This window comes from Mesoplodon bidens, assembly GCF_964165515.1.
Source record: "Mesoplodon bidens genome assembly, chromosome: 7".
Classification (NCBI taxonomy): domain Eukaryota; kingdom Metazoa; phylum Chordata; class Mammalia; order Artiodactyla; family Ziphiidae; genus Mesoplodon; species Mesoplodon bidens.
This window is the reverse complement of record NC_138164.1, coordinates 82390146-82404702: the sequence shown is the minus strand read 5'-3', so window position 1 is coordinate 82404702 and position 14557 is coordinate 82390146. Positions and strand designations below refer to the sequence as shown.

Here is a 14557-nt window from a genome sequence, read left to right as displayed (position 1 = left end):
TTTGAAACTAAATGCATAGACAAAAAAGGAATTTGTTTTCTCTTCTTTTCCTCATTCTATTTGATTTCTATGACCTGTTTGGGGTATACGTTTGTGTATACATAAAAAAAGATAAAGTTCTATTTATTTAGCCCTCAGTGATAACTATGTATGATAATAAAAAATTTTCATACCTCATGTCTTCAAATCCAATTGTAAGCACCATAAGGGAAGTTCCTGCTGAGTTACTGGTCATATTTTCCCTGTAACCTGGAACTTAAGTCCTGTATATGCTCTGAAAGGACAAGCTGTCAAGTAAAAAGTAAAACTTTACCCTAATGAAGAGGATCTTCTCTCCCACTCGGTATCTTCCTTGCGAGAGCCTCTCCACACAGAACTTGCTCGGGCATTTGCAAGGAGGATCTTCAGAAATCCGTTTCACCTGAAATAGAAGAGCAGGCAAGTTCATTCTCCTTAATCAGGTTGCCTTTAGATTAATTTGTTCCATGGGTTCAAAGGCCCCTGAACCATTAGTGCTTTTATGTTTGTTCTATATCAGACTATGGACACGATGTGAGCATAGACATATCACATTAAATCTTAACTATGTAAAGGTCAGGCCCTGAAGGCACTTTGTGAAGGTCAATAGCTGCACTAAGGCATAAACTGGATGATGACAATGATAATGATGCTGGAAGATAATCACAAGCAAATCAACTGGCAGTGTAGGGATGACGAGTTGGGTTCTCATGTCTAGAGGATTAAAAAGATCATGTACATTGGATTGTCAAGATAAATATATTGAGAACTAGAATACAAGTCATGATAACATAGTCTATTATGATGAGGAAACATATAGACATAGTCTATATGTTTCCTCATCATAACTTTAATATTAATTTTACTCATTTTCAAAATAAATGAGAATTTAAAAATTATTATTTAAAAATGAGACTATTTCACCTTATTTTGAATCCTGAGACTTTCTTTAAGGAGTCATCTCTAATTCATCCAGACTAATCCAGCAATTCACTTCTCAGTAATTCCCACCTTCCAAAACCTATTTCTGTAGCAGTATCTTACAATTTATATGTATTTTATAGAATCCATGTCTGAATATCAGATTTTCCCTATTTTATCTATCTCTGTACTCTTTACAAAACACATACACTAAATGGTAAGTGCATAATGCTTATAAATAGTTGTGACTATTAAAGACAATGTATAGTCCATGATTTTAGGAATAAGGTTTATTTATTTATGTTTTCCTTGGTTGGGAACCTGCCATGCTGTGTCTCATAACTGTCCTCTCTTCAACTAACCAACCAACCAAACAACCCAAAAGAATAATATGTTGTGTTTTGTGTCAATGTTTCCATAGAAGACAGATCTAAATAATGTACAGCCTACATTTGAGAAGCTAGACAGAAAATTTAAATTCTGAAGGGATTGGCTTGGACACCCCTCACCCAAATTCTTGCTTCCACAAAGATATGTTTCCTAGAGTTTTGTCATCAAAGCAATTCAATCATTTCATCAAATAATTCAATGTCTGACTTCAATCAGTCTTCCCCTAAGAAAAAACTGTGAGAAGAGTCACGCAGGAACTCACTTGCCTGTTGGAGTAAAGGACTTAAGCATCTTGGTTTCCCTAGAATAAGCAACGTTCCAGAAAGTATGGAAGCATAAGACACTAGAGGGGAAAGCTAGAAAGAGTGGGGGAATCCTGAAGCAAAACTTATATTAAGATAAGTTTGGATAAATAAATAAATAATAAATGGATAAATAAGCACAGGGATCTAAAAAGGACACAGGAGGAAATTAGTGTGACAGATTAAGACTGGATTCAAAGAATTTTAGAGATGGCTTTCATTGAAAAAGTGAGGGAACTGTCTAACATCGTTATGTGAGTGATTAGGCCCATGTCTTTGAGTTCTGAATTTTTCATACCATATGATACTCGGGCCATAGATATATCCACCCACTCCCCCAGTATTAATAGAATCCTACCCTTAGGGATTCCCTTCTATAATGCAGACCCACATTCTGGGGTGGGGGTAAGGTCACAGGACCAATGAATGTGTGCTGTCTTAAGTGTTGTAAGTGTTCCTCTATGTGTATCTCCTTCAATATGTATTTATAGACATGTTTTAAAAATATAAATGTGAGGAGATACGGGGATATATGTGTATGTATAGCTGATTCACTTTGTTATACAGCAGAAACTAACATACCATTGTAAATTATACTCCAATAAAGGTGTAAAAAAATAAATAAATGTTAAAAAATATAAATGTGTGTGTGTATATATATATATATAAATATACATATATATAAATTGTGTTTATTGCATACCATTGCTAGAAGCAGTACAGTTTTCCTTAGCACCACAATAATTCCATGAGAAAAGAAGGAAAGGAGGGAGGGAGGGAGGGAGAAGGAATTTGGTCACCCTGAAAAAAAATCCAACAGTCAGCATCATAAAAGCACATGGCCCAGACTTTAGGAGAGTCATGCCTGGCACAGCTTTACCACGATGTAGTAAGTGAGCAGACAGTAAATTGGTGTTCAAGTGGTTCCTCTGCTAAGAAATGACAATCACGAGTATGGATGGAAAGTATTTCCATATTGAAGTGTTTTTAGACAAAATACAGAAACTATTGGTACCAAATGAAATAAAATACAAGACACACTTTCTCAAGTGGCCTGTCCTTCTCTAATGTCTTCCTAAGCTTTGAAAATATACTTGCTTTTTAAGATCAAGGGCTTTTGTGTGGCTGTGTGAGAGCTGGAAGCAGAAATGGAAGAGACAAGGCCAGGCTGTGGGGAGTTAAGTAAATAGTGACTGATGACATCTTGCTTCTTACATTACCTTGGGGTAAGTCAGTCTGGCAGGTGTTCTGGTTTTGGCCAGGAACCCAGCCAGCTTTCTGTTGAAATGGGATTTCAAGAGGAGCCTGATTACTCAGAATTATACTATCTCTCATCCCCAGACTGAGGAAGTTGATGGAGAAGAGGAAGAAAGTAAGAATGGCTTCTTAGAACTGTATTCAACTCATTGTGTGGGAACAGGCTCAACACGAGGGCACTAAACCTGACCCCATCATTTTATCACAGCTGAATCACTCTATCAGGACATCGGGGGAATAAATTAATCCGAATGGACTCCACTGTATTTCTCTTACGATGTCTGGCTTGATTAAAGAAGTTGGGATGTATTATCCACATAAAAGGTCACCTATTTTGTTTTTCAATTTTCCACAATTCTCCTAAGTAGCAAACAAAGAAATGTGAGGGCACATTGAAAGTTTCAAAACTGGCAGTTTTTGTTGAAACTGTTCACTGGAATATGACATCTTAGCACAGGTCTGCGTCTCTTTCTTTTTCTTTTTTCTTTACTCTTTTCTCCATTTTTTTTTTTACTCCCCTTCTTTATTCTTTTTTTTTCTCTTTTTTTTGATGTAAATAATAACTTTGCCAGAGTAGAAATAGCCAATAGTATTAACTAAACACAGGAACTTTGCAAGCAATATTTTATATCCCTATTCTAAAGAACATGTTGGAGTATATGAACTTCAACTCCCCAATGGCTATATATGTCTCATATGCAGTGAAGCAGTTGCCATAGGAACTATTTCCTTTTTATATCTGAAATATGAAGCTCTGATTTAAGCCATTAGTGAGGTTCATATGTTTTTTCTCTCTGTTCCACTGTCCCTGAAATAAAACACTCAGTGAAAAACTATCACTTAAACAGAATGCAAATATTTCAATGCAATTTCCCCAATGTAGAATGAAGAAGATTGTAAGAGGCTTCTGTGGCCAAATAAGCATGGAAAACTCCAGGTTAAACAAGATCTTATTATGGAACTCACTAGTGCCTTTGATATGCCAGAATGCATTGCCAAACTCTAGGTTACTATAGTAAGCTGTATTTCTCAAACTAACCTAACCATTGAATTCTTTTTCCACGGGTCATCTGGTGGTGTGAGTGTTTGATTAAACATTCAAACTAGCATGAGAAATGCTAGTTTGAAGACTGTGAACATGGTATTCTAGCTGGCAACAGTATAGACATATCTGCTTAGAACATTTCCTACATTCAATGAAAAGCCCTTCACTATACAGATGGTTATGTTCCCAAACCCTGACAAACTTTAAAGCTTCTCTGAAACCCCCTTCATTATTTCCAGCTGAGAGAACAGAACTTGGAGTAGGGAAGAACAACCACAGAGTGACAGTCTTGCCATTTTGAAGAGAGTCCCTATCTCATCTACCTCTTCTGAACTGGAGTATAGGTAAAACTTTTCCAAAATCCCTTTCATAGTTGTTTCACCACCTTCTCCCTCTTGTCCTTCTTCTCCCCTTCTCAAGGATGAGGGATGGCCACATATGAGACAAGCTGGTGAAGAAAGGGAACCACTCTAACTACTTTTTCCAGGCTCATGGAAATGGTTTCAAGGGGCAACATCTCCCCGCTCTGCAAAGCTACATCAGAGCTGAGAAGTGCACATATTTCCAGAGCACATGGCCATTCCAGATAAATAGAAGAAGGGAGAGTCTTTTTAAAACTTTGATTACCCACATTAATAATTTATCCAATAAGCATGGTACTAGATATAGCTGAATAAAATATGGTCCTTGTCTTTGAGAACAAGGACCATACCTAGAGAAGAATAGGTATTTATGCCCAATAAGGTAAACACTTCATTAAATATATAAAAGTACTTGAGGTACCAAGGACAAATTTGTCAATTTTACCTGGGATGAGAGATGCCAAGAAAAGTTTTCTATAGAAGGCCACACAACCTGAATTTTAGAAGATGAAAAGGTGTCTAAAAGTAGATTTCAAAGATGAGCAGTGTGAGGAAGCCAAGTGAGGAAAAACACAGGGTATAAAAAATCCTTGGGAGTTTGGGATTAGAGTATAGGTTTACAACAGATACATCAGAATGCAAGAATGAATCCATAGGGCAAAAAAGTCTGGGAAAGACAAAATGGGCCAGAACATGGAGGGCTTATGTGACACATACCTGAGTCTGGGCTTTACCCTGGATATTATAGAGCCCCTATACAATTTTAATCAATTCTGAGTTGCGTTTAGGTTGATCATTCTGGTAGCAATAAAGTTCATGGAGAAGAATTTCAAGAACAGAGTGGTCAATAGTGTCAAACACCAGAAAGTGGTCTCATAATTTGAGGACTAAAAAATTCATTTGATTCAGTAATTCATTCATTAGGAGGTTAAGGGTCAGACCTCTGACTCTAATGCATTAAAGGAAGTGAATGGAGGTAACAGCTGAGAGGAAAAGGACTAAGATCAAACATAGTAACCCCAGAAAAACACTTTTATGAGAGAAAGACTAAAAGGAAGATCTTACTCTAAAGTAAGTCTAATCAAAAAAGTATAATTGAGAGAGAAGAAAAAATTGTTCTCATCAATATATAAATAATGTGCCATTATCTACTATTAGTACAATGTTATTCAATTACCTCACAAAATAAAAATGAAACAGCAGGATTCAAGACATGTGACTGATCCTTAAAAACATTCCTGTGATTTTAAAGTCCTTTTAGGTGTATTATATTAAAATGCCCTGCTTATCCTTTCATTTCTGAGTGGATTGAACCAAGGAAAACCAAATTAAACTGGTATTGGATAAGATACCTTGATGGGCTAAGTTTATGTGTGCTACCCTTAGCAGAAATAGGAATTCTCAATCGGTCAGACAAATTGTTATATTTCTGCTCATTTAAATCTGCAATATAGGTTATAGTGTCACATGGAAGAAAGAAAAGATGGGGGAATCTTTCTTTCTGCATCCTACAGCACCAATCAGCCATTTCCCCTGCTCTTTTCAGCTCAGACCCTTGGGAAGGAAACTCTCAGCTACAGGCTAGCTGTCCTTTTCAATCCTGTCTATTCCTTATAACTGGCATTATGGTTGGTGCTAGTTTCTAAGAACTCTCCTTGTGTATGTGAGACATACTTCAGTCTAACATCCCCGAGGTTTCTATTTTTTATAAAACCCATAGGTTTTTGACACTTACGCTCAAAACATATGTGCTGGGAAGTAAATGCACACACATGACATCCTGTTTACTGTTACACCCAGAATCTGTTTTCTGTAATTACGAGGGTATAATGAAAATATTTCCTAATCTGCCAAAGATGGTGACTCAAGAACTCTGAGGGATGGTGACCTCAGAGAGTTAGACAAAATTAGGTTGGAATCTAAGCTCCTCTCTTCCTCTCAGCAGGTATTTCAACTTCAAGTCTCAGGTTCCTCAATAAGAAACCTGCCCTAAAGATAACAAGAGCGCTTGAAGAATACTGGCAGAACCCGGCCCATAGCAGGCAGTCAGTAAAGGGCAGTTAACTTCTCTATGGTATTTTGCTTTTCCTTCTTTAAAAATCCTCAAGTCCCATGCCTCAGGCTTCTTATCAGTGAATAAGGAAACAGGAACCAATAGTATCAAGGCTTAAATGTTTTCAAAGACAATTTTCAGGAGGTTGACTTATTATCCTAAAATTTTAGATACTACTCAGCAGAATTAAGTGACGCTTTATTTTATTTTATTATTTTTGTGTGTGTGTGGTATGCGGGCCTCTCACTGTTGTGGCCTCTCCCGTTGCAGAGCACAGGCTCCGGATGCGCAGGCCCAGCAGCCATGGCTCACGGGCCCAGCCGCTCCGCGGCATATGGGATCTTCCCGGACCGGGGCACGAACCCGTGTCCTCTGCATCGGCAGGCAGACTCCCAACCACTGCGCCACCAGGGAAGCCCCCGACGCTTTATTTTAAATAAGTGGCTCAGTTTTGAATCTCAAAATGAATTGCAGGACTATAAACTTCCTCATAGGATTTTTTTTTTTTTTTTTGCGGTACGCAGGTCTCTCACTGTTGTGGCCTCTCCCGTTGCAGAGCACAGGCTCCGGACGCGCAGGCTCAGCGGCCATGGCTCACAGGCCTAGCCGCTCCGCGGCATGTGGGATCTTCCCGGACTGGGGCATGAGCCCGTGTGCCCTGCATCGGCAGGCAGATTCTCAACCACTGCACCACCAGGGAAGCCCCCCTCATAGGATTTAAAATAAATTTCAATAGCATTGGAATAGGTAAAGGTTAGACTGATAGAAGATTGTACAGAATGAGTTTTGAAGTTCAAAAAAGACCAAGTGTTGATAAGAAACTTGACCAATTTTACTTACTGCATCATCCAGTAAGTTTCCCGTACTCTTTTTTCCAGAAGACTTTGATGAAGGAGAAGGTGAAGGAGAAGGGGCAGAGAGTGTTTCTTCTTGTTCAATTTCTTTTTCCAACTTTATCAAACCAGGAGGCTCCACACCATACCTTTTTAAAAGACACCAGATCAATACACATGCATAAGTTGTAATAATGATACATTTAGCCATATGTTGCATGCAATTATACCATAGGACCAAATTGCTAACTTTTCAAAACAACATTAACTTTTCTCTGGCATTGAAATAGTATGTTCTTAAATTGGCACCCTTTTAAGCAAGGAAAAACACACACACCCCCATACATACATACATATATATTTACAGTTACATATACATACGCATATATGTTTATATCTATATATGAACATATAAATGAATAAATACATAACATACTAAAAATAAATTAAAATACTCTATATATTATATTAATGAGTCAATAGCATGAATTACCATATTAATTTAGTCTTCAGCTTTCAGATTTACTAGCTTTAAGGATATTAGTGCTATAATTGAACTCCTATTTTGAATATAAGCTTGTTAAAAATGGAAATAAAATCAGAGAGTCAGAGTCAAGTTGAAAACAGCAATTTCCCCAAATAAATGTCCTTAAATGAATTAACAGAGAAGAAATTCACTCTTACTTGCATATCTTTATGGACTCAGAACAAGGTAGAATGGGTAATACAGTACATTGGTTATGCTTTTAAGACCAACATTATGAAAGCATGTACAGTATTACTGAGAAAGAAAATGAATAAAGAAACAAAAATAATTTAGAATAACAATATGTTAAAAATTATGTGTTGTAAATTATAAATGCCACAGCAGTTCAAAGACAGAGATGTAGTTGTTAACAGCATTCTAATCTCCCATATTCTTCTTAGGCTAAGTTTAAATTTGGTTTGGTTTCCTAGATGCATATCAATTGTACCTAGGTGAAGGAGGCCAAAGATAATTCCAGAATTTGAGAATTGGGAAGGATCTTTGGGTTCATGTAGTTATACCCTTTCATTTTTACAGAATAAATAAAACAGATCCAGAGGAAATATGGAACAAGCTAGGAACAGAATAAAGATGCAAATCTAGGTTTTCTTACTTCAGGTTTTCTCTGACATTTTAATCAGGTGATCACATGTTAGAAAGAAGAGGAAAAAATAAAAAATAGGCTGTGGATTACCTACAAAGTAAATAACCTATATAGAGAGAATAAATATGTTGGCAATATGTCTAATACCTTAGAGTGAGTGAATAGTATATTAAAACATCATTAAATGTAAAACCTTAGGTTATCGTCATTCTGTTCTAATGGCTTGTTAGTTTAACTGACATCATCACACACGTCAGGTGGCCTTTGAGAGCTGGAAAACTTATATCAGAATTCAGTACAAGACAGTTTAAGCTGGCACAACTCAAATTATAATTGCTGTTTTGCCTCTAGTGAACAGAGTAATTTTTAGTTACATAAATCATTAGCTAAAAGACTTTAGGCACTATTTATCACATTTCAAACCTTTTATACAGATTAGCCAGTTAACAGGACATTTGTAGAAACATGCAATAGACCGCAGATTCTATAACAGTTGAGACTATCTGATTCACAGCATACCTAGCAGCCAGTGTGGATCCTGGCACACAATAGATACTTAATAGCTACTTTTTTGGAATGCAAAACATTTCCATATTCTCATATAACAATGCATTCAGGCTCCAAAGATGAATTAGATTTCATTGTTTTGGATCTTTAAATGCATATCACTTTAATAAAACATATCGACATTAAATGTAAATAAATGTTTTACCCCCAAAAAATGTTCTTCTAGAAAACTTTAAACCCTATTCAAAACTAAAATACATTTTTAACTTTCTAGTACTTGTTAATTACACTTAACCCCGTATCTCATTACTGTTGACAAGTACCAGTAATATTCACTTGAAGATTTGGGTATCATTCTTCTCTGAGGCAGACTTGAGCTAACTATGTCATTAACCTACTCTTTAAATTTAGTAAATCACTTAACCTCTAAGAGTCTGTTTTCTCTCAGGAAAATACAGATGAAAGTGGCCTGTCCTAGAGGTCTGATGTAGCAGGAGAGAGAGAGAGAGAGAGAGAGAGAGAGAGAGAGAGAGAGAGAGAGAGAGAGGAGAGAGAGAGAGGGAGGGAGGGGAGGAGGGAGGAAGAGGAAAGTTAAAAGAGCAACTGTTACTGAACGTCTTTCATGTGTCTGGAACTTTTGGGCATCTTGACGTACATTATTTCTGAGCCTCAGTTTTAGTTCACTGTAAAATGGAAATTCTAATTCCTGTGTTTTAATACAGTTAGAAAGAATTAAAACAGTATCCATTACACTCCCAGTACAGTGTCTGACACATGGCACCATCTCTGAGACGGCTGTTGATAACTGATGCATCAAAGCTTGCACAACCAGGAAACTGCAGCATTGAGGTCCCTTTGCTAAAGTTTTAACTTTTTAAAATATACCACCCAATGAAATTATGTAACAGCCTCAAAATTAAGATGTAGTGTCATTACTATTGTTATATTATTACTATTGTTGGTATCCTTTACAAAAAACTCACCATAGGCTTTCTTTAAATTAATTTTCCTAGAATTGTAGGATGGCAGGTATATGTTGGTGCTGGAGCATAGCAGAACAAGTTATAAATTCATTTTTGCTGCTAACTCGCTGGATGAACTTCAACAGGCAACCCTTTTTAATCCCTCTAGACTTATGTGAATTCTTAGTTCCAACAAGGTATAGCATTTTGCTACATTTAATGTTCTCAAGATAATAACATAAACTGGGCAGTGAAGCTAGAGGAATTTAACATGCTAGAATTCACAGCCAATTAAAAGTCAATCATAAATGAAAACATCATATTTGAAAGTATAAATTGGGTCAATTGGAAAATATGATTTCATTTGTAATTGTCGGTGGATTCATGTCACCTTTCAGGAGCAGGCTGGTTGGGTTGCACAATTTTTTCTTTTTCTTTTTTTTTTTTTTTAACAAAGTGAAGCTCCACTCCATGTTGAATACAAAACAAAATTTGAATGAAGTTGGTAACAAAGTCATACATGGAAAACTTTGCCCTGGAGATTTTTCTTTACCTGGAAATGCTGAAAATTAGCTATGCCACTGAACATAGAAAATCAACACTAAGCCCCAAATTTCTGCTTATATTGGCTTTTGAATACTTCAAGCTGCCTAAGGTACAGTCAGCCAATCCTGAATTACACACTTAAATATGATTCATTGGCTTCCTGTCTGTCTGGAGGTGTCAACAGTCTGTAAATCATGAAATTCCCCTTGGGTTGGGGGCCTGCACCTGAAGCCAGCTTAGTCACCAGTAGGTCTTTTTTTCTGCTCTCCAAAAGCCTGCTTCATTCTGGTTTCCATGATTAACTCTATACCACTCTACATTTTGATTTTGTTTATAAGGTTTTCAAAAATTTATAGTGTTTTCTATTCTTGTCCAACTACAAGATTTCAAAGCTTTGTGGGAGAAGGGGCAACTGTTGCTTTCGAACTGAATAAGGGTCAACTAAAGATAGCAAGAAGGTTGAATCCACTAAAACCAAATCTTTGCATCTGTATACCCCAGTGATGTGAAAGTAGGGGGAATACTGAAAGGGCAATATCATATTACCATTTTTTGGTCTCATTTCAAAAATTCATAGTGCTAGGGAAATGGTCTTATGGTTAATAACTTTATGATGAGATCTTAGAAATGGACTTTGCATTTTTCTGGCACAGGATATAGCTTTTGTGATTGGTCTAGATGAAATAATTGAGCCCCTAAACTAAGCCCTGAACTAGAAAATTTACTCAAACTATTTACTAGACTATAATTTTCAAAGAAAAGACATCTGGAGCCTATTTTACTAGAGTTGGAGGGATAAAGTTTAGAAACTCCCCCTTCTTAAGGCATACAACAGATAGTTTATAGATTCTCACAAGATGGTTTTTGCCCCATTTTTTATTCTGTTTTAAAGTTATTTAAAGATAGATTTAAATTTGGATGGAAATTTCACTCATATGAAAACAAATTTTATTCTTAGCATTCAGAGTCAAGCTCTTTAAATAGGATGAGTTAATTAATAAGCCTTGTATAAGAATATTTTCTTTTAATTAACATTTCATTAAGGCATGGATTAAAATAGGAGACTAACAAAAATATTCACAAAGTATATTTCTTTTGAATGGTCATAAATTTTGTTGAAAATGAAGAAAACACTCAAAAGTAAAAATATAAAAGGCTTCCCTCTGATGTTGACTATTCATCATAGCCCCAAACCAAAATATCAAAAAATTTTTTTTAGTTTTATCATAAAGCTAATCTTAATTCTGCAGTCTTAAAAAAGGTTGAATTCATAGTAACCTTTTTTAAACAATGAATATCAAAGCACCCTCATTAAAAAGATCTTTGAGGTTTTATTGACCTGTTTTTGCTGAATGTTTTATTTCGCAGAAGGCAAACATGCATATTTTACACACAGAAACTGACATGGTTTCTGAAATATTAACAGAGGGATTTCACTCTCCAGTGCTGACAGCGCTGTTTAGCTGAAAATAAAAGGAAGTTTCACCCGTGAGAACAAAAATAAGTGGTCTCATTCTCCCACCCCACAGCTCTCAAAGGAGTTTCACGGAGTGTTCCCAGGCAAGAGAATACAGCAGGGAATTAGAAATATTTAGTGAATCATTTCTAAAGTGATGTTGATGCTTTTAAGATGACATCTATGTAAATTTGAGAAATAAATGTTTAGAATCAAGTGTAAAGAAACATCATCTATCAGTGGAAAAACCACAAAACTTGCAAGGTTGTACTGGGATTTTGTTATGGTCAAACCTCATCTGTTGTGTGTACAGATTAATGTTGTGATTCTTGAGAGCTCTCCAAATACCACTTCTGGTTTTGTCTAATGTTGTCTTAGTTCAATAATTCAATAACTCTGTCTTAATTCAACTCCATAGAGGAGTACAGGGAGGAGGAAGCACACATACAATGATCTAGATAAAGGTTTAATATATCTAAAGAAAAAATTAGGAGTAAAATAAGATGGAATGATGAATTTCCCTTTTTTCCTTCAATGATTATGCTTCAACACAGGGCTAAGGTAGTGATGTTTGGGTTTATTGGGTTACTGTTTTTAAAGCACAATTGAACTTCCATTAAAATTTTGATAAAATCTTCAAATGTGTACAGAGAGAAACTTAAATAGACATTTATACTTAAATGTTCAATCTATCCATTTGGCATTCAGCTGTTTAACCTTATGCTGCACATAAAAGTGATGCCCTGAATAATCTGTTAGCATATTTTTTTCTTTTTCATGGTAAGTGTGCAATACTTCACATCACTTAAGTAGGTGAAGAAGATAAAAGGCAAAATTTACAAATTGAATATTGTAATGTATCATCTTAATCCTTAGATCACTGCTTTGTGAAATTAGTAATTTTCTTCTGTAATGTGAATAATCTCTGCTTTTATCACATGGTCATAAAGTGAGGTCAGAAATGTAGCCACCCATTCTTATTAATAGTAATAATAATGATGATGATGATGATGATAATAATAAAGAAGGCAGAGGAAACTTTTGGAGGTGATATATTTATGGCATAGATGTGGTGATGGTTTCATAAATGTATACTTATATCCAAACTCATCAAGTGGTTTGCATTAAATATGTACAGCTTTTTGTATGTCAACCGTATCTCAATAAAGTGGCTTAAAAAAAAAAAAGAAAGAAAGAAAAAAAGAAATCGGAGCTTCCCTGGTGGCGCAGTGGTTGAGAGTCCGCCTGCCGATGCAGGGGACACGGGTTCGTGCCCCGGTCCAGGAAGATCCCACATGCCGCGGAGCGGCTGGGCCCGTGAGCCATGGCCGCTGAGCCTGCACGTCCGGAGCCTGTGCTCCACAGCAGGAGAGGCCACAACAGCGAGAGGCCCGCCTACCTCAAAAAAAAAAAAAAAAAAAAGAAAAGAAAAAAAAAAAGAAATGGAGCTACCCAGAATCTCAATTTTAAAATATTTGGGGAAAAACACACACAAAGCACTTCATATAATGCTTCACCTTCAAATTGACCAGGCCATTATGATTCCCTTTCATTAACCAAGATATTAATTTGTTTTATATACTATGGCAAGGGGCAATTCATGACAGACTCAGAGCTGGAGGAAAGGTGATTCCTAAGGGAATTTTGTCATTGGACAGCATGCCTTCTTCTTTGATGGCTCGGTCATAGTTAAAATGTTTAGTTCAGCAAGATTCCTAACAGTGTTCAGATAATAAAGAGTATAATTATAAAAAATAAAATAAATCCAGAAAATAGGTAAATAATGTACACTAAGCAAGAGGAAAATGACAACTGCCAGCTAATTCTGTAGATAGCACCACTCCTTTTTACCTCTATCACAACTTTCAGAATCATGATGCCTGTTTGATCCACATATTTAGGCTATCAAAGCACCAAAATAGAATCTGGCATTTTAGAATATTCTAATGATATAATTAAAATAAACAAGTAAACAAAAAGCTTTCTGCCTAATCTCTTATTACCCAGGAACTCTAGACAATCTTTCTTTTACTCTAGCATTTCAGGGGCAGCAGCTCATTTACTGAGATTTTACTTTGTGTGTATTCCTCCCTCCTGTATTTTTAATATCACCTTTCTTAGGGGATATCTGCTGAGCCCAAGGACTCAAGGCTGAGTCCTTTGACTCATAGCTGTTTGTCCTGCAGGCCAGAAGGCTTAAGCATGGTAGAGGAGTGGCTTAGCGGAATCCTAAAAGCAACAGGTACCTTTGTCTTGCTCCCTCTCAGAACCCAAGAAAGTGACAGCATTGAAGGGGAATGGGGTCCTAAGAAACAGTCAGATACTATGAACTATGCCTGAGTAGTAGAGACCTGAGTGGTCAGAAGACAAGGGGACCAGAGGCTGTCACACAATATAGCTGGGAAAGGTGTGGGAGAAAGTAGGGACATCCCTAAATGTCTCAAATTGATTTTTTTCACTCCTCATTGAGTGGAGCCTCATTCCTATTTAATTCAAATTTTTAAAAATTAAAACAATCTCTCTCATCCAATTATTATGATAAAGTAAAACTCATACCTGATGAACAATTTGTTAAGATTATGTTGACTATGATGTTTTAAAGAACTTAGGGTTACTTCTTCTGATTACAGCGAATTTTCCACTGGATCAAAAAAAGGGCTATTCATTGGCAGAAAGTTTTCTACCCATTTCTGTAATTTGCTGATGTGCTCACCTTGTCTTTTCTTTTCTTTGATTTTCTTTATAGCTCTCCCTTTGAGAATTAACACCCAGAGC

At 36.3% G+C, this 14557-nt stretch overlaps 1 protein-coding gene across 4 annotated transcripts in view; it reads right to left on the bottom strand.

Annotated features, from left to right (window-relative positions):
- Positions 1 to 14557, bottom strand: part of GAS2 (growth arrest specific 2) — a 124100-nt gene that overhangs the window by 52438 nt on the left and 57105 nt on the right. For all 4 annotated transcript variants that reach the window (XM_081241331.1, XM_081241328.1, XM_081241329.1 and 1 more), the window contains exons 6-7: positions 7189 to 7330; positions 314 to 421 (exon numbers count right to left, since the gene is read on the bottom strand). In XM_081241331.1, the coding sequence (XP_081097457.1) occupies positions 314 to 421; positions 7189 to 7330 (250 nt within the window). The remainder of the gene's footprint in view (positions 1 to 313; positions 422 to 7188; positions 7331 to 14557) is intronic.